Below are 18,858 nucleotides of genomic sequence, written 5' to 3' on the forward strand. Positions count from 1 at the left end.
CGCCTGCACGCCCGCGTCCCCTGGCGTGGCCGCCCCGCCCGGTGCGCCGCGCTTCGCCCCCCGCCCCCAACTCCCCAGGAAAAAGGGTGGCGGCGGCGGCGGCGGCGGCGGCGGGGGCCGACCTGGTCTCTCTGGGGCGGCGTTAAGAGGGCCACCGAGTTTCTCCAGTTTCTCTTCTCGCTACCTCCTTCCCGCCCCCGCCCAGCTCCGCGGCTCCAGACCCACTCGGGAGCTCGCTCTGCCCCTTGGCGGCAAGCGCCGCCAGTGCCCCTGCGGGTGACAGCGGGCGGGCCACAAGAGCCGGGGCGCCGCCCGCGGCTGAGCTGCGTGAGTGGCCCGCGCCGCCGCCGCCGGGCCGAGTTGCGTGAAGTGTGTCACTTCGAAAGGGACTACGGGGTTGCACGGAAACGATGCCGCAGCGTCTTGGCCGCGCTCGGGGCCGGGCGGCCTGACACGCCCTCTGGGGAGGCTTCAGGGAAGGGACCGGATAGCGGGGGTCGGCGCATACGTACTTTGGGCCCGGGGGGAGTCGCGTGCCGGCAGGTCCCCCACCACCGCATCATCTGGGCGGCCGGGTCTTCAGCTGCCGCCGCCGCGCTCTCGCACTGGGAGAGAAGTTGCAAAGCAGAACCCACCCTCCCCCGCGCCCCGACCGTCCCCCACCCTCTTCCCCGAGTCTGCGAGGCGGCGGCGGCAGAAGGAGGCGCCGCCTGCCAAGTTCAACCCCCACCCCTCCCGCCCAATGCGCTCACACTCGAAGGAAGTTGCACGCCAAATGCAAAACCTCCAGCGAGCTGGATTTCTTTGCACTTTTTTTTATTATGATGATTAAGGAAAGCAGGGGGCGGCAGGCTTAAAAGCAAGTTGCAGGCGAAATAGTAAGTTGCTGGCGAAGTATAGCCCCCCTTCCGAAACTCCTGACCTCTTCTTCCACCCCGGCCAGGGCCCGCGTCCAAGTTCCCGGTGCAGGCCCCACCCCCGAATCTTGACATTTGCTGCCCTCGACTCTGTGCGTTGCTCACCCTATCACGTTCATAGGACCCCTGCCCCTACAAATAAAACAAAATACAGGCAGCTTTAAAATGCCAGCGTTCAACTCCCTATAGATGTTCCTGTTAGGAGCTTCCCCCTCAGTCCAAGGGGAAGGGAACTCGTGGTCCGTCCTGAGAAAGGAGAGGGCCGTGGGGCGAGGGGTGCCCGTGCGGGAAGCCCCCGCCCCAGCTCCCTTCCCCAGCTCGCCGCGTCGGGAAGGCTTGGACGATGCCGGGACCGAGCCTCCTACCTTGTGCGGCACAGATTATGATTTTTGTGACTCTGGGAAAGGTTGTGCTGGGTGGGTTTAGGGTTTGGGGAGGTAACTTTTGCGCCCCCACAGGTGACATCGCTTGCCAGCTCCTGACACGGGCGGGGGCTGCCGCAGCTCCACCTAATCCTGCTCGGGCGCTCGGCCACAGCCACTATCTCACCTCCCGCCGCGCTCAGACTGACGGCGGCTCCCCCTGCTCTGACATCTTGAAGACGATTGGGGAAGCGCGTCCCGGAAGCCGCCCGCCGCCATCTTGGTAGGGTACAGTGTCGCCAGCCCGTCCCCGCGGCCACCATCTTGGCAAAGGTTCGCGATCGCGGGTAGCCTAAGCCGTCCTTCCTTGGTTCTCAAAGGTAAACGGTTCCCTGTGCATTGTCTGATGTGAAAAGAAAGAAGCAGGCTTTCAGCAAGCCTCTTGTCCGGAGACGATCTACGGGGGCCGCCTCCAGAGGATTCTGGAGCCGCCATCTTGGCAAAGGAAGAGATACTCGCCACCTCGGAAAAGAAGAGGGAACCAACCGTATGCCAACGTAGAACCCTCAGCCAGAAGAATTTTTATGAAGGGCGCTGAGCAACTCCATGTTAACAAAACCCCCTTCTGGACCCAGAAGGCAGACTCTGCTTCTCCTGTCCCTTGGCACAAGTCAACTAGAAGGAGGCCCTTGCTTTGGATGCTCATCTGTGAGGCTATGAGAACACTACTTGACCTAGTTGCCCGTTTTTCCAATTTCTGAGCCTCAAGCACTAGAATGAGATGTCTTTCGTTAATTTGGCCCCTAAACTACCAACAGTTTCATGGGAAACAAATCAAGACCCAACCCTACAATAATGTTTTACACGTTTTAAAAGTGAGTTAAATAGCCCATGCTAATAATTATCCTTGTACACTGCTTAAAATAACTAAGAATTCTATTTATATATACATGTATGTATACATATGTATACACGTATATATTATATACATATATATGTATATAATTAAGGGGACAATACAGTTGTCTAATAGAACACATCTCCCCATGCCATAAGCCTGTCTCACTGCTGAATCTCTGCTCTAAGAATCCACCTCATCGCTCATACATGCTCAAATCCTTAGTGGTAGGTACTCTGCTTAAATAATTTATGATTTCACAAGAGTTCCCAATTATTCTCCCTTCTTTTTTTTTTCTCTGCAGATCTTAATGGGGAAGAATACGTAGTTTTAAATATGCCATTGAAAACGTTTTTAATTGAGAAAAAAAAAAGTATCCTAATTTCTCTCTTCAGTGATCTAAATGTGCCTGTTAATTTTTTAATTTGATAGCAAAAAAATTCTCATTCTTTAGTCTTTCACATTCATTTGGAAGCATGCATAAACTATAAGTTAACCCCTCTTTTTCAGAGTAATGCAAATAGTTATGATTTGTGGCTAACATTTATTGATCCCCACTCTTCTGCTGCCCACTTTTGCTGACAACAATTAAATGAGATAGGTATTGTTATTCGATTTTTCAATATGAGGACAACAGGCTTACAGAGGTTGATGCTTGTCTAAGTTCACATGGCTCCTATGCATTAAGAGAGGAATTAGACAATATTAAAGTGGTTTTCCTCACTGATCTCAATCATTAACATGAAGTAGTATATCAATTCTGATAGACTACTTACAATATGTGCTTACGGAATTTAATTCAAGAGATGAACTCCAGTGTGCCAGAAAGGACGTGAGATTTAGCATTATAATAATAACACAATTCTAACGAAAGTCAACATTTATTGCGCATCTGCTGTCTGACAGACACTATTGAAAGTGTTTTATGCACAATATCCTAAGTCTTTAGGTATGGCATTTACTAATCTGTAACCCTGGGAACTTATAATTACTACAAGAAATAGGATGAATCCCTATCTGAGTGGGAAGGTATTTGATTGTCTTAGAAGCAGAGGTGGAAATGAAGGTGATGTATTCAGACTCAATCAAGGCAAGGACCTGATCTATCTTGTCATAGCTTTATGTCCCACTCCTGGAACAGAGCCCACTACATAGCAGGCACCCAACAAATACATTACAGGGTTATAATAACATTGAGTCAACTAGTTAACTAGATGTAAAATCACTTTTACTGGGTTATTGTTGTGGCCAAATGGGTTAATAAAAAGTGTACAGATAACCCTCAAGATCCTCATTTTTATTGTTTTGTGTTTAAACATCTGAGTGCTCCCCCCACTTTTTTTTAAAATAAACTAGATTAGATTCTTGATTGTATGTTCTTATAGTATTCTGCATACTTTGTTAGCACATTACAATGATAGTTCATTATTTGTGCCCTCATTTGTTATTTCTCTGTATCACCCACCAGAACATAAGTTCTGCAAAGGCAGGGACTGTGTCTGTTTGTTCACCCCTGTATCACTAGTGCATAGTTGGTGCTCAGTGGGTGTTGGTTAAATGAATGAATGAAGATAATATATGGTCTTACAGACTATGTCCTAAGGCCAATAAAACCTTAAGCCTGAGTAATAACCAAACCACTTGATACATTGATTTCAGAAACTGGTATATTACCCAAGTGAGTTCTCCCATTCTCTTCATGTTTTGTCATCTCCATTCCCACTAAAATAATCCAAGCTGTACTGCCAGATTACCCCTCCAAAACATCAACTAAATCAGGCTGTGCTCCTTCTCAAGTATATACAATAACTCTTGATTCTAGTGCTACACAGACCCCAACTCCCAGTATGGTATTTAAGATCATCACCTTTACCTACCCCTTTGTAGAAAGTGAAGCCTTCTAGTGGATGTGATTGAACTGGAGTTTAATTTAAAAATTAGTTAAAACAAGGAAATAATTTTAAGAAAGATAACTTACAAACTTTAAACTTTTGAAACTTTTGAAACCTAAAACCTGTGATTGAACATTTATTTTCTAATCTTTTGATGAAGGTATAAAGCTTTTATGAGCCCACTGACTGGAGTTCCATGTCTTCTTTAGTGTATGTATAAACTATACCTGTAATGCATTGATATAGTGTAGCAGTTAAAAGCCAGACTATAAAGGCCAAATACAGTCTCCACCACTAAAAGGAATGTAACCTTGGGCAGGCTAACTCTCTGTGCCTTTTTCCATCATCTGTAAAATGGGGATAATAATAGTACTGATTTATAAAGATTAAACCAGTTTGATATATGTGAAGTGCTTAGACGAATTCCTGGGTCATAGGAAGTATTTGCTCATCATTAGCAATTATTATTCATCTGTAGAATTACTATTTTCCCCTTTTTTTTAAACAAAGTAGAACAAGAAATTAAAGATAAACATTCAGTATCCATGACCTGAAATGCTTAATACTGAAAGTGTTTTAGATTTTGGATTTTTTTTTCTGATTTTGGAATATTTGCATTATAATGAGATATCTCGGCCATGGGACCCAAGTCTAAATAGGAAATTCATTTTTTGTTTCATATACACCTTATAGCCTGAAGATAATTTTATACAATATTTAAAATAATTTGGGCCATGAAGCAAAGTTTGTGGTAAGTACTTCCATGTAGGATTTTTCATTTGTGGTATCATAACAATGCTCAAAAAGTTTTGGATTTTGGAGCACTTCAAAATTCAGATTTTCAAGTTAGGGATGTTCAATGTGTACTTTTAGAATAATTTTCGTGCAGATTTCTAAATTTTTATGATTCCTCACTCCTGCCCCCACCCCAGTCTTTTAAAATTGTCTCACATCCACCTTACTTGACGCAACTGTAAGTCAAGGAAGGCTATATGGCATCTTTCCATTTAGATGTTATAGAACAATTTTTTACACTCATTTCATCATTTTACTTAATATTTAATCAAATTAAGTAAGTACAGTAATAAGCAACAAATGGCATAAACATGTTTGGGAAGCAAAAGCACCAGGAACTGTTGGTAGCTCAACTGGTGGGAGCAGAATCGTGTGAAGTGCAGAAGTGACCATGGTTCCAGTGTTCAGCGCACCCTGGGCATCAATCCATTGTTTTCCAGGGAGACTGGAGAACTGGATCAGCTGAGATCGATATTGAGTAGTGTCTGTTACACGATTCTGTTAAAGAAAGGACATAAGACACCACATTCATTCCCATGTCTCCTGTTGTTTATCACATATATTTCCTCTTACATAAGCATACTTCTTTGTGACTTATTTTCCTATAGTCCGTGATTCTTTGTCATGGCTTCAGTTTCCATTTATTCTTTTTTTCTGTACTCTCTCACTTTAAATGTGTGATGTTAAATATAAATGGGAACCATGTATACGTGTATTGTGTATATGTATTAATAATTTTGAACATGTTAAGCCCACACAAACAGCTTTTATTGGTGGTTAGAACTTACTTTAAAAAATTATTCCTGCAGCTATCATAGCTATTATTTGTCTCTTTAAAATAATATCTTGACTTTGGAAAATACTTCTATTCCTATTTAACTTTATAAGGTAAGAGGTTCAAGGGAACCCAGCTGAGCTTTGAATGAGCCATCTCTGTCTGCTTCAATATTTGTATTTTATGCCAGACATGCCTATTATAAACAATTCACACTAGTACAGCAAGTTCTTAATCATAATGAACTCCACTTTGGTATTCCTCGTTGTAATTAGAATTAACATTCCCGCCTGGACTGGGAAATGCTAAATTATTACTAGCTTTCCTGCTGTTTTGCTGTCTTTCATGATGCTTTCAATGATTTCATCATAAGCAACCTAAAATATCACAATTTGTGCTCATATGCGTGAAATGCCCAATGGGTGTCCTGGTTGACTTTATTCTTTATGCTGGCAGAACTTAGTTTAAGCAATACCTGATTCAAGGATGAGGCAGCTATCAGCAGATAAATGAGATAAATGTTGCCATAAGCAGGAACTCAATGTTTTTAATGTTTGGAGGCATTAGAGCAAGCACACTGAATAATTGCAACAAGTATTACGTACTTTGTTTTTTCATTTGTGGCATTTGTGGCTCCTCATATGTCATTAGCTTTCTTCCTTTTTTGATTTAATCTCCTTTTCTCTCCCATGTTCCTTTGGTAAAGAGTGTTTCAATCTGCCCCACTGCTATGTGGAATCTTTCAGCTCATTTGAGAACCTGCATTTCCATTTTGGTTCTTATATCTTCTTATTAGAGCACACAGGGTTTTGTTTTGTTTTTAAGCTAACTTAGAAATAGTGGGGTTGAGATGAAAACATTCTTGGTATAGGGATCCCTTAACAAGATAAGAAGATACTTCATATCAAACTCCAAAGTGCTACAAAGGACATTTGTCACCATTGAAAAAAAATTGTTTTGAGATCAGTATTTGTCAATTAAATTTTCTCTATCCTCTTGTTGAATTTTCAATACAAGACCTGGTTTTTAGACCCTATTCTGCCATTTACTTACTTGAATGAGCCTGGGGTAGGCATTTGATTTTTCTCAGCCTTGTTTTTCAATCTGTAAAGGAAAGATAATGATATCTACCCCACCTATCACACAGGAAGTAATGTAGGCCTTACGTGGGATCATGTGTTCAAACGTTTTTAAACACTAAGCTTTATTTGGAAAACTTAGAGGAGCTTATGGAATTTTTGCACTATCACTTCACCACAACAAAAATGAAAATTATCATTGTCTCTTTTCACTTATTTCCCAGGGAATCAGTGCAATGGGCAGTCTGGAATTTTAGGCAGGGGAGTGATAATTCAGTAGTGCACCGGAAACAATTGTACCAGCTTGCAAGCACTGACTGTTAAATTTTCAGAGATTTTGTAAGTTGGTTGTTAATCACAGTCATCATTAAAAACCAAATTATTTATAAACTCACAATCAAATATTTTAACAACAAAAATAAATGCTGAAAACTTTACTGCCTAATTATTTTACTCCATTTTACTATTATCTATGTTCTTAAAGTTATTTCTGTCTGTTCTGTATAAGAACATACCATACAATGGTATGATGCAGCGTATCCCTTCCTAACGCTGCATTCAGAAATGTTATTTTGGTAGATTGAAATCAACCATGGTGGAGTACCTATACTATAGAAATTGGGAAACATGACAAACCAGAGCTTGATTTGTTTTGTTGATTGTCTAGACTGACAGAGTAGAAGAAATTTTAATAATGAAGATTGAACTTAAAAGTGCCTTAGTTTGTGAACACAAAAACTTGAGGAAATATTTTTCTAGTACTTGAAAGCTATTATCAGCAAAAGAAGTCACTTCTGTCATTAATGAACGAGTTTAGTTCCAACATCCATTTTTGTTGCTTCACTTTTATCTCGCTCATTAATGTAAAAATATCAACCAACATTCATGTTGGGACTTCAGTACCATGAATGACTTCTTTGCTGATTGGATATTAATCAGATATTTATTTGTGGTCTGATTTTGCCAGACATATTTGAATTTTAGCTGTAGGTTGGCTATGGACACAAATATTCTGCAAAAATCACTGAAACGGTTCTGTGAAAATCACGTGGCCATATAGAATTTACTATTAAGAGTGTTATATTTTTTCTTGCTTTTTGTAAATTATGTGATATATATATGTAAAAATTATAAAACACATAGATACTCTGTTCCCCTCAGGAGCTGTTAAACATTTACTAACACACTAATGGACATAATCTAATTTACTATTTGAAAAGCTCGTTCTGCTTGCGATGTGGAGTATGAGTTGTAGGGGCTAAGGGAGAAAGCAGGGAGAGCAGTGAGGAGACAGGCACATTGGCCCAAGGAAAGATGACGAAGTTTGTATTGGTTGCAATGGCAGGGGAGCTGGGGAGCTATGGTTGGACAGGAGAGGTATTTTGAAGGCCAAAGGTAAGCAAAGCAGTCATCCAGCAGCTCTATGAAAGAGATGGACTTCCAGGAACTTTTTATGCTAAGAGAAGACCTTCTGGTGAAGAGTAAGCAGGCTTAGTTGAATGGGGTGAGTGCATAGAAAGCTGTGCCAGAGAAAAGGAGTCAGGGAGGGTTGTAGTAGGAAGTAGGAGATGTTGGCAGTTCTAGGATTTCAAGGTAAATATCTTTATATCAGGTGGAGAAAGTTAGGCTGGATTGTTAGTCAAATGTCGAATTGCCTCAAAGTGCAGGGGGGGGAGTGGGGAGGGGAAGCCCCAAATACCAGTAACATGTTGCAACTGGAACTCACATACTAAGCTACTCATCTAGTAATTTCATTGATTTTTGCCCACATGGAGGGGTTATTTGTTCATCTCCATGCCTTGAGCCTATCCCAATTTATAGTAGATTTTTTTTCCTCACATTTGGCAATTTTAATTATAAAACTCTCACACTGAATCACCCTGTGTTACACATATATTGCTGTCCCCTTTCATGCTTCTCACTTCTTCATTCCTATTTTTCTTTGCTATGCCATAAAGAAGGACCCTACCAAAAGCCACCCTATTGTCTTGCCTATTAGTTATCAGAAAACTTCTGGCAACCACAGTTTTCCCCACTTTCCCTGCTTCCTCCATTATAACCTACAATCTATATTCCACATTACAGGTTTTTTTGTTTGGGTTTTAACATTTTTCAAGAGAAGTTATTACATTTTATGGAGTTTAAAAAATAGTAAATGTTTTGCAAAAGAAAGAATCATGTCTCCACATTCACCCACCCTTTCAACCCTAATGACCAGAAGAAGGAAAGATTCTCAGCTATACAGCTACCAATGACTAACACTTTGAGGATTCAGTTTGGATATGTTGTTTACTTTGGTCTTCTGATGATTAGCTATTTTATGCATGGTTTCAATCAATCAGGGAATGTTTATTAATAGAAGAGACTTTCTTAATTAATATTCTCTCCATTCATTCCTTCAACAAAAGAGAATTCCTTCAACAAAATACAATTCCTTCAACAAAATAGCAACTATTATATGTTAGGCCCCAGTATAAGGCTGCAGGGATATCAAAACAATAATCTCTTCTCTGGAGGAAATGGAGACAGATACGGTTACAAGTCATTATAGAACAATGCAGACTTACAGAAATGTGTTAGATGCATAGGGCACTTCATAAGCTTCAAGAAGTCATCTGGTGTTTAAGGTTAGGAAAATGGGTGTGGATATGGAGATGGTGGTCACGGAGGGTCTCCTAGAGGTTAGCAGGACTGACTTGAATTATGAAAGGTTTCCTTCAAGTTATTTGTTTTTTTTTCTCTTGAAGATAATACTTCTAATGGAAGCTTGTAGACAACATTCATTAGGTCATTTTTTGGTGCATTTATAAGAAACCCCACTGTTAAAAACAGAGTTTTTTGATTCACTGAAAAGTCCAGGGGAAGTTTAATTTCAGGAGGCGTGACTGGATTCAGGGGCTCAAATGAAGTCCAAAGGGCTTAAATTTTACCCCTTAGCTTCATTTTCCTGTTTTGTTTTGTTTTGTTTTTCTGGAAAGATTATCTCCACCTCTCCACCTGGTGGCCTGTGGCACCTGGATTTAACACATCCTGCCAGGTTAGTAACTTCAGTGGAAAGAGTTCTTTTCCCATAATTTTAGTAGTTGTTCCTGGGAGGGGTTTCACTGGTCTAGTTGGTTCAAATGCTTATCCCTGGACCAATAACTATGACCAAGGGATGTCAGGAATGTGTACTATGATGGGCAAAGCCTAGCTCAAGTGCCCACCACTGACACCTAAGAATGGGGTACAAATGAAAGAGAGAGAAGAGGAGGTGCTTCTCCAAAGAATTGGAGATTTTAAATTTAAATAGGAGAAAAGGGATTTCTGGGCATGCAGAAAAAAAACCCAGATGTCCATGACAATAGCTTTTTGTCAAAATATTAACAGTGACATAAACATCATATTTTACATTTTAAGAGAATAGACATGACTTAAAATGTTTGTCAGCAATGGAAAGAACCCTGAAAATTAAGTATAGTTGTTACAAGTTTTATTGGTTTCACTTCCTGCCTTTAATAGAATGTGGGTTTGTACTTTGAAATTTCAAATGTTACACAAATGAATTGATGATTGCTTTGCAGAAATAGTATCTCCACTTAATTGGGCCTTTTTTGGGTGATGAAGTGATGTTTACAACTTTTAAGCTAGTTTTATCGTCTTCCACTGAAGGAGTTTGTCTCACTTGACTATGATTCCAACAATATGATGGGTATAGGCGGCTGCAGTGAGCCTCTGTCTGCTTATTTTGCTCCTTCTGTCTTGACAAGCTGAATGTCACGCAAATGTCTCAAGCCTCTGCACTGGGCAGGCAGGAAGCCAGAACCAGTAATAGAAGCAGTAGGCACTCTGTGAATACTTGCTGATTAATTTTAGCTCCATAGGCCTGATGGGTTTTCCATCCCTATAATTACCATCAGCAAATAGTTATTGAACGATGTCCAGCATATTTTTATTTCCCTTTTCTTGATCCTGATTTTCATTTTCTATTTTACCTCTCTGTGATTTTATCACGTGTTTCTATTCATCAGACTAACAGAGCCTCCTGTGATTAGTTTATAATTACTCAGTTTTATTTCTACCTATGAGATATCTTTATCTGTCTGTCTAAATTTGTCTTTGTTATGACCCAGTTCAAGTTCTTTCTGGAATTAGGGAAAGGATGAAGTGTGAAAAAAAAGGAATTAAATAGTTTGGTTATTGAATGGCTATTTTGTGCTTGATGCTATATTAGTACATTTCCACATTTGCTTTACAAGTTAGTCTTTCTTATTAGAAGTAATGCTTAACAAGCCTACAAGTACTGACTGGGCTCACTTTATAGAGAAAATGGAGAGCAGTGAAGGGTGAGGAGGTTATGAGTTATGGATATGACAAATGGGGAAAGATCTTACAGAAGAGAGATTGGGACCATCCAAGAAAAATCGTTATCTTTGTGTAGACGGCATTAGAAGGATGAAAAATAACTTTAGATATTACTTATGCCTTTAAGAAAAAAACTTTAAAAGATGCTAGAAAATAACACATACTTATTGTAAAAATCCAAACATACAGAAGGTAGAAATGTATAAAGGTAAAAACTTCCTCACACAATCCCATTTTGCAGATGTAACTATTTTTTTCTTTTTAATATTTTGATGGCAACAAATTTGTAACTATTTTTGAGTTTTTATGTATATTCCAGATCCCCCACCCCATTATTCCCCTCTTTAAAAACTTTTATTATGTGAAATAGAAAGTAGAATTGTGACTATCAGAGGCTGGGAAGGGCAGGGGGAAGGGGAGGATGGGGAGAGATTAGTTAACGATTACAAAATTACAGCTAGATAAGAGGAATGAGTTCTGATGTTCTGCAGTACCATAAGGTAAATGTGATTAACTATAATTTATTGTATATTTTCAAATCCTTTTTGTCTATACATGGATGCATGCATGCATATATGTTTTTTAAAAACAAAAATGAGATTTTACTACATGTATTTTTCAACCTTTATTCATCAAATGTTATTGGACATCTTTTCATCTTTTCAATATTTTCAGGTAATAGTAGCATGGTATACCATTGTTTTAACCTTTCCTTATTGAAGTATATGTAAATTGTTTTCAATTTTTCACTATTGCAAGCCATGCTGCAATGAATATTTTTGTATCTACATCTTTCTGCTATTGTACAATTATTATAGAATTGAAATTTCTCAGGCAAATGTGATTTGCAACAATTATCAAGCACCCAAAAGTGCTACATTATTGGGCTCATTTTAAAAATGCTTGTCCACTACAGCTCATTTTCTACTTTCATCTTCCTTTAGACATTCTAGAAAAAATCAATTAGAGCAGGAGTCATGGATGGCTATGCAGGACAGGCTACTAGCTGGAGACCCCTCATGTTTTGCTATTGATACAGTTTTGCTGAATCCATCCTTATGTTAAATGCATTAACAATTTAAGAGGATTGGTTTACATATGAACTGGGAAGGGATTATTCAGGGATACCATAATGCTTGATGGCTGCCTCCATCCTACCAGGGACCCTGATCTGCCCTGTTGTGGCCACATGGTAGATAGGTACTGTTTTACTTGCCAAGCATCCCCTCTCCACATATGATACTAGGACCTAACATTTCCTTTGGAAAACTATCCTTTCCCTAACTTTGGTCCATGCGCTTATGGTGGTATTAACCCATCTGTAACTCTGCATGGGCCAGGTCTGGTAATATCAGGGATAGGCACATGACAGGGACAGATACGCCTTAATTCTTGGCTTTCTGGGACTACTTGGAAACTTGCCTTGTTTCTCAACAGGAATAGCTAAGCTGATACGATGCAAGCTTGGAGCAGCTGTGGTCTACCACTTAGAGACTCCATTGGATTGAGGTTTGCAAAAAAAAAAAAAAAAAAAAAGCAAAGAGATCTGGAAATAGATTCCCAATTATATAATTTGAATGTCTAGATCCTAAGGTGAGGGCTGCTCCTAGACTTGACTATTACACACTTCAATACATTAGTCCCCCTCCTTCTCTTCCTCCTCCTTCCTCTTCAGCCAGCTGGAGTTAGCTAACACTTGCATCAGAAAGGGTCCTGACATCAGAAGTAAAGGTCTAAAACATGGGGGTGTTGCTCCTTCTGGAAGAGAGAGGGAGGTTAAGGTTACCAGACATGGAGGATGACCCCATAAGAAAAGGGGAGCCCAAAAGAGAAGCCAGTTGAATGTCTAAAAATAAACTTTACCTGCTTCACAAGTTTGGCTCGAGTTTCCTTTTAATGATTAACTAGATGAGATGGTCAAACTCCTTCTTTATTTAAAATACACAAACATAAATAAGAATATCAGTCTTCAGTTAATTCACCTATTCTGGTTACATCTGCCTCAGGTTTCTATTTTTTTTATTAATACATAAATTGCTTTTCTATTTTAGGCTGTGTTTAAAAAGAGAGAGAGAGAGAAACCTGGTAATCCTCTAAGAAATGTCTTATGTAGTTTTTCTTTCGGGCCTAAATTATTACTCTACTTTCCATATTGATCCAGCCTTTTGTTTTATTGTTTTGTTTATAGTAGATTTGGTAATATATTAACAGTACTTATAAATATGATCTAGTGGAATTATGTATTAAAATAGTTTAATATCTTCTTAGCATTTGCGATCTTGAAACTGAAACTTGATAGCTGAAGAAAAAGTTCCATTAAGATGAAAAATCAATCCCTTAGTGGAATTAAATCCACAATGCTTATATAAAACATTGCTTCTGTCTTATTTACATAAACTTTATACTTCTCTCTCTCATCAGTGGCAGGGGAATATGGAGTGGGATGTCATTAGTTGGATTCAATAGACATTTATTTACTTATTAGGAGCTTGAAATAGACTTGAGACTCTACCTCCTAGTAGACACATGTCTTTAGCAAGTTACTTAACTTTTCTGAATGTTAGTTTCCTTATCTGAAAAGTAAGGTTAATAATATTATCTGCTTCACGAGGTTCTTATACAGATTAAAAAAGATATTCTCTGTAAAGCATTTAGCATGGTCTCTGACATTTAATTAATGCATGGTAAAGGAACTTATTATTACGCTTTCAGAAAGTGAGATAGCCCTGTAGGCACACCCCAAGCAGAAAGTACATGTGCATACACAATACACTAACTTCCTTCAAACGAAGCCCCTTTTCTCCTTACATCATGGATTGTGAAGGGAGCACCTGTCCAATAAAAGAAAGATTCTGTAAAAGAAATCCAGGCACTGGCTGGAAATTTTCACTATATGATTTATCAGGCCCCTCCCAGCTTTGAGGTCCTATAATTCTATAAACCACACAAGTTTACATATCACTGTGGGATTTGATCCTTATGAAACCCAAGAGAACCATAGGTTTTCCACATCCAGCTGAGCATGCTCAAATAAAGACAGACATTTAAAAGCATAGACATTGATCACGTGCTCTTTAACCAGCAAAATACTACAGCCAAAAGAAACAAAAGCACAGAGAAATAAAATGATTTGTTTGAAGTCTCATTGATTTGCCAAGAAACCAGACTGAATGTGCAAGCTTTCCTAATTCCTAGTTGGGTTCTCCACACACTAAACATAGTGATATATAATCTTCAGTTGTCAATATTTACCTTTTATGAGTTTATTGCTTGTCATGTGTTAACTCATAAAGCCATTTATTTACTTATATCAGTGCCATCAAAAACCCTTTAATTTCACAATCACAGTTTGTGTAACGTAGCAGACAAAGCACTGGGCTGGGGACAAGGGACTGGGTTTTGGTTTTGGCTTTGTCCCCCTTTCTTCCTGCCCTCAACTGCATGATTTGGGCAAGTTACTTTTCCCCTTTTGGACTGTTTGCCTTTCTCTGCTTAAGTATCTGGACTTTCCCTTCCCTTCTTTCTCAACCCACACAGAAGTAATTATGTTTCTTTCATTATCTCTAACTGCAAAGTTTTTACTAGACAGCCCATATTTACTGGTCATCTGCTGAATGCCTCTGTGCAGTGAGCTGGAGATAGAGGTAAATAAGGTATGGCCCCTGCCCTCAGGGCTTTCCCAGTTAAGAGGGCACAGGGTGTGAAGGGGCACAGGTCAGAAGGTGAAGGCAGGGGTCAGGGAAGGCTCCTGGAGGAGGCAGAATGAGACTTAAAGGGTAAACAGTTGGTGCTGGGTGGCAGGCAGGTAGACAAGCTCCAGTGATGACACAGATTATGCTGAAAGGAAGAATAGTGTTAACAGAACTGGCTTGGACGAGGGCAGAACTAGAAAGAATCCAGACTCTGACACTCCAAGTTGTGTGACCTTGACCTAGTTACCTCTGTTTCCTCATCTACTAAGTAGGCATAACGATCGGGTTTCCTCTTAAGGCTGTTGTCACAATTCAATGAGATTACATTTGCTAATTTTAGTGCAGTATTTGGCATTACTATAGGTCAAATATCCCTAATCCCAAATTCTGAAATCGGAAATGCTCCAAAATCCAAAGCTTTTTGAGTGCTATCATGATGCTCAAAGGAAATGCTCATTGGAACATTTCAGATTTTGGATTTTTGGATTAGGGATGCTCTACCTGTATGTATTCTGCAAATATTTCAAAATCTGAAAATATCTGAAATCCAAAACCCTTCCTGTCAGAAGCATTTTGGATAAGGGATATTCAATCTATATTACTACCAATTTATTTTCACCAACAACATGCTGTTATACCTGTTCTCTTGTCCCCTCTTTCTCTTCCAAGGACACGGGCATATTCATACCCTGCTATCAAATATATTTTGTTTATAAATATTTTCAGTAACACACTGAAATACTTATTTGAAGCACTATGATAAAAGAAAAGTGGCATTCCATGCAATACTTTGGGGAGTATCGGGGAACCTTCCCCGATAGTCACGTAGGTTCTTTTCTATTTTCCCTAAGCGTCAGCCAGTTTGAGAAATAAAGGGACAGAGTTCAAAAGAGAGAAATTTTAAAGCTGGGTGTCTGGGGGAGACATCACATGTTGGTAGGTTCCGTGATGCCCCACAAGCCGCAAAACCAGCAAGTTTTTATTAGGGACTTTCAAAAGGGGAGGGAATGTACGAATAGGTGTGGGTCACAGAGATCACGCGCTTCACAAGGTAATAGAATATCACAAGGCAAATGGAGGCAGGGCGAAATCACAGGACCACAGGACGGGGGTGAAATTAAAATTGCTAACAAAGTTTTGGGCACCATTGTCTTTGATAACATCTTATCAGGAGACAGGGTTTGAGAGCAACTGGTCTGACCAAAATATATTAGGCAGGAATTTCCTCTTCCTAATAAGCCTGGGAGCGCTATGGGAGACTGGGGTTTATTTCATCCCTACAGTTTCAACCATAGAAGACAGCCACACCCTCAGGGGCGTATTCTCTTTCTCAGGGATGTTCCTTGCTGAGAAAAAGAATTCAGCGATATTTCTCCCATTTGCTTTTGAAAGAAGAGAAATATGGCTCTGTTCCCCCTGGCTCACCAGCGGTCAGAGTTTAAGGTTATCTCTCTTATTACCTGAACAATTGCTGTTATCCTGTTCTTTTTTCAAGGTGCCCAGATTTCATATTGTTCAAACACACATGCTCTACAATTTGTGCAGTTAACACAATTATCACAGGGTCCTGAGGCGACATACATCCTCCTCAGCTTACGAGATGACAGGATTAAGAGATTAAAGTAAAGACAGGTATAGGAAATCACAAGGGTATTGATTGGGGAAGTGATAAGTGTCCATGAAATCTTCACAATTTGTGTTTAGAGATTGCAGTGAAGACAGGCATAGGAAATTATAGAAGTATTAATTTGGGGAACTAATAAATGTCCATGAAATCTTCACAATCAACATTCTTCTGCCATGGCTTCAGCTGGTCCCTCCGTTTGGGGTCCCTGACTTCCCGCAACAGGGGAGATCATAGACACGCTATTAATTATAATGGTTTTCCCTAGACCACTAGTTTTCAACTGGGTGATTTTGGCCCTAGGGGATATTTGGAAATTCCTGGAGACATTTTTGGTTGTCACAGATGGAAAGGGAGAATCTTATTGGCATCTAGTGGGTAGAAGCCAGGGATCCTGCTAAACATCCTGCAATGCATAGCACAGCCCCCCACAACAAAGAATTACCCGGCCCAAAATGTCAATAGTGCCGAGGCTGAGAAACCCTGCCCTAGATGTAACCCAGTCACTGCTTCTTTTCAACAATCATTGGGAAACACGGTAAAACCATGTTTCTTAAGATCCTAAATTCAGCTGCAAAAGTGTATCCTTTGGATATTTTACACATTTTAACATCTCCTTTGAAAACAAAGTCCTTCAGAGAACCTGGTGGAATCATTCAAACTTTTTTTGCTACAAAGATAATGGAAATTATTTTATTTTATCATTTTTCTCCTATATGTATAATTCAGGACAAATTCTTCTTTTTTTATGTGGTAATTTTAATGAAATTCACCAAAAAAGACACTTGATTAACCCTAGTTTGGGAGTCTTTTCCAGAGCAGAGAAAATTCTGGAAACTTGCAACAGTGTGGGCTTTTCTCCACCATCACGGGGGATACAAATGGCTAGCTACCAATGATGGCTCCTGTAGCCTCTGGAGGAGAGTGCTAAGTGTCACCTTTGAGTTCCCATAGTCTTCCTAACACTCCTGCCAAAGTGGGGCCAACAACAGGGGGCTCAGAAGGGCTTGCATGTTTTTACTATCCTTCATCCCTTATTTTCTTTCTTCTAGAAGCAACATAGTGATTAAGAGTGTGGGCTCCGGGTTTGAATCTGGTTCTGCTGCTTGTTAGCTACAGTGACCTTGATAAACTCCTTAACCTCTGTGTGCTTCAGAGTCCTTCCCTGTAAAATGGGGGGAAACAATAGTACCTACCTCACAGGATTGTTATGAGGACTAAGTGAGTTCTCATGGGTAGAGCACTTAAAACATAGCCTGGCACATGGGTGTGGAGGCTCACACCTGTAATCCCAGCACTTTGTGAGGCTGAGGTGGGCACATCACTTGAGGTCTGGAATTGAAGATCAGCCTGGCCAACATAGCAAAACCCCATCTCTACTAAACGTGCCTGTAATTTCAGCCACTTGGGAGGCTGAGGCAGGATAATCACTTGACCCCAGGAGGCAGAAGTTGCAGTGAGCCAAGCTCACACCACTGCACTCCAGCCTGGGTGACAGAGTGAGACTCTATCTCAAAAAAAAAAAAGGACATAGCCTGGCACATAATAAGCAGCAAATAAATGTGAGTTGTTTCTCTTACTTTTTATTCTTACTTGCTTTTGTGGACACACTGAAGTAGGCTTTAGGTATGATATGGACTTGGTGGAAGTTACATGTCATTGCAGAGTATGGAACACAGTCACAGCCAGGGCCAGCTGGGGCCAAGGTAGGGAGTGGCTGAAGCGGTGTTCACTGCTTCATCAGGTCTGCCTCTTTTTTAGCCTAGCAATATCTTGTGTTTTCCCTTCTCCATGATCTTTACTAATACCCAGTTTTCTCTTACTTTCCCTGGCTTTTCCTCCCAAGTATGACATCTCATCAAGCTCTCCCCATCTTTACCTTCCATAGAGTTTTATTTGGCTATTTCTTGAAGCATTGATTTTCATCTGAGTTGCCCATCAGATCATTTGGGAATTTGTTTAAAGTATAGATATCTGGGCCCTGCCTCCCAACGATCGTCCCAAGTATCTTGATTTTAGTGTTTATTTGAGAGACAGTATGGCATAGTATTTAAGAACATGACCAAAGAGCCAGGCTGCCTAGGCTACGGGTTCGTTGTATGACCTTGAGAAAATTATTTAACTCTCTGTTTCTCACTGTTCTTATCTGTAAAATGGGGGTGCTATGTTCTGAATGTCTGTGTCCTTTCCAAATTCCTGTTGAAATCCTAACCCCACGGTGATGGCATTAGGAGGTGGAACCTTTGGGAGGTGATTTGGTCATGAGGGCAGAGCCCTCATGAATGGGATTAGTGCCCATATAAAAGAGGCCTCAGGGAGCTTCTTTACCCCTTCCCACCACGTGAGGACAAAGCAAGAAGAGAAGATGGCTGTCCATTTGTAAACCAGGAAGCAGGTCCTCACCAGATAACAGTTCTGTCAGTGCCTTGATCATGGACTTCCCAGTCACTAGAACTAAGAGAAATAAATTTCTATTGTTT

General features: G+C 40.3%; 2 protein-coding genes across 3 annotated transcripts in view; both read right to left on the reverse strand.

Moving 5' to 3' along the window:
• NR3C1 (nuclear receptor subfamily 3 group C member 1) overlaps positions 1-18,858 on the reverse strand; it is a 454,994-nt gene that overhangs the window by 124,964 nt on the left and 311,172 nt on the right. The window lies entirely within an intron of this gene.
• Positions 815-3,860, reverse strand: LOC129397822 (uncharacterized). Its single transcript, XM_055112739.1, has 2 exons — positions 1,467-3,860; positions 815-1,049 (listed from the first exon to the last, which is right to left on the reverse strand). Exons 1-2 carry the CDS (start codon positions 1,772-1,774, stop codon positions 1,019-1,021), a joined length of 339 nt encoding a protein of 112 aa, XP_054968714.1. The 5' UTR covers positions 1,775-3,860; the 3' UTR covers positions 815-1,018.

Source organism: Pan paniscus, chromosome 4, assembly GCF_029289425.2.
Source record: "Pan paniscus chromosome 4, NHGRI_mPanPan1-v2.0_pri, whole genome shotgun sequence".
Classification (NCBI taxonomy): domain Eukaryota; kingdom Metazoa; phylum Chordata; class Mammalia; order Primates; family Hominidae; genus Pan; species Pan paniscus.

What these genes read in the sequence shown, in the direction of transcription:
- LOC129397822 (XM_055112739.1), bottom strand. Translation starts at nt 1,774, where the DNA reads ATGGCGGCTCCAGAATCCTCTGGAGGCGGCCCCCGTAGATCGTCTCCG. An exon ending in CAGTCTGAGCGCGGCGGGAG is followed by an intron (nt 1,050 to 1,466) that starts GTGAGATAGTGG and finishes TTTTATTTGTAG; the next exon opens with GGGCAGGGGTCCTATGAACG.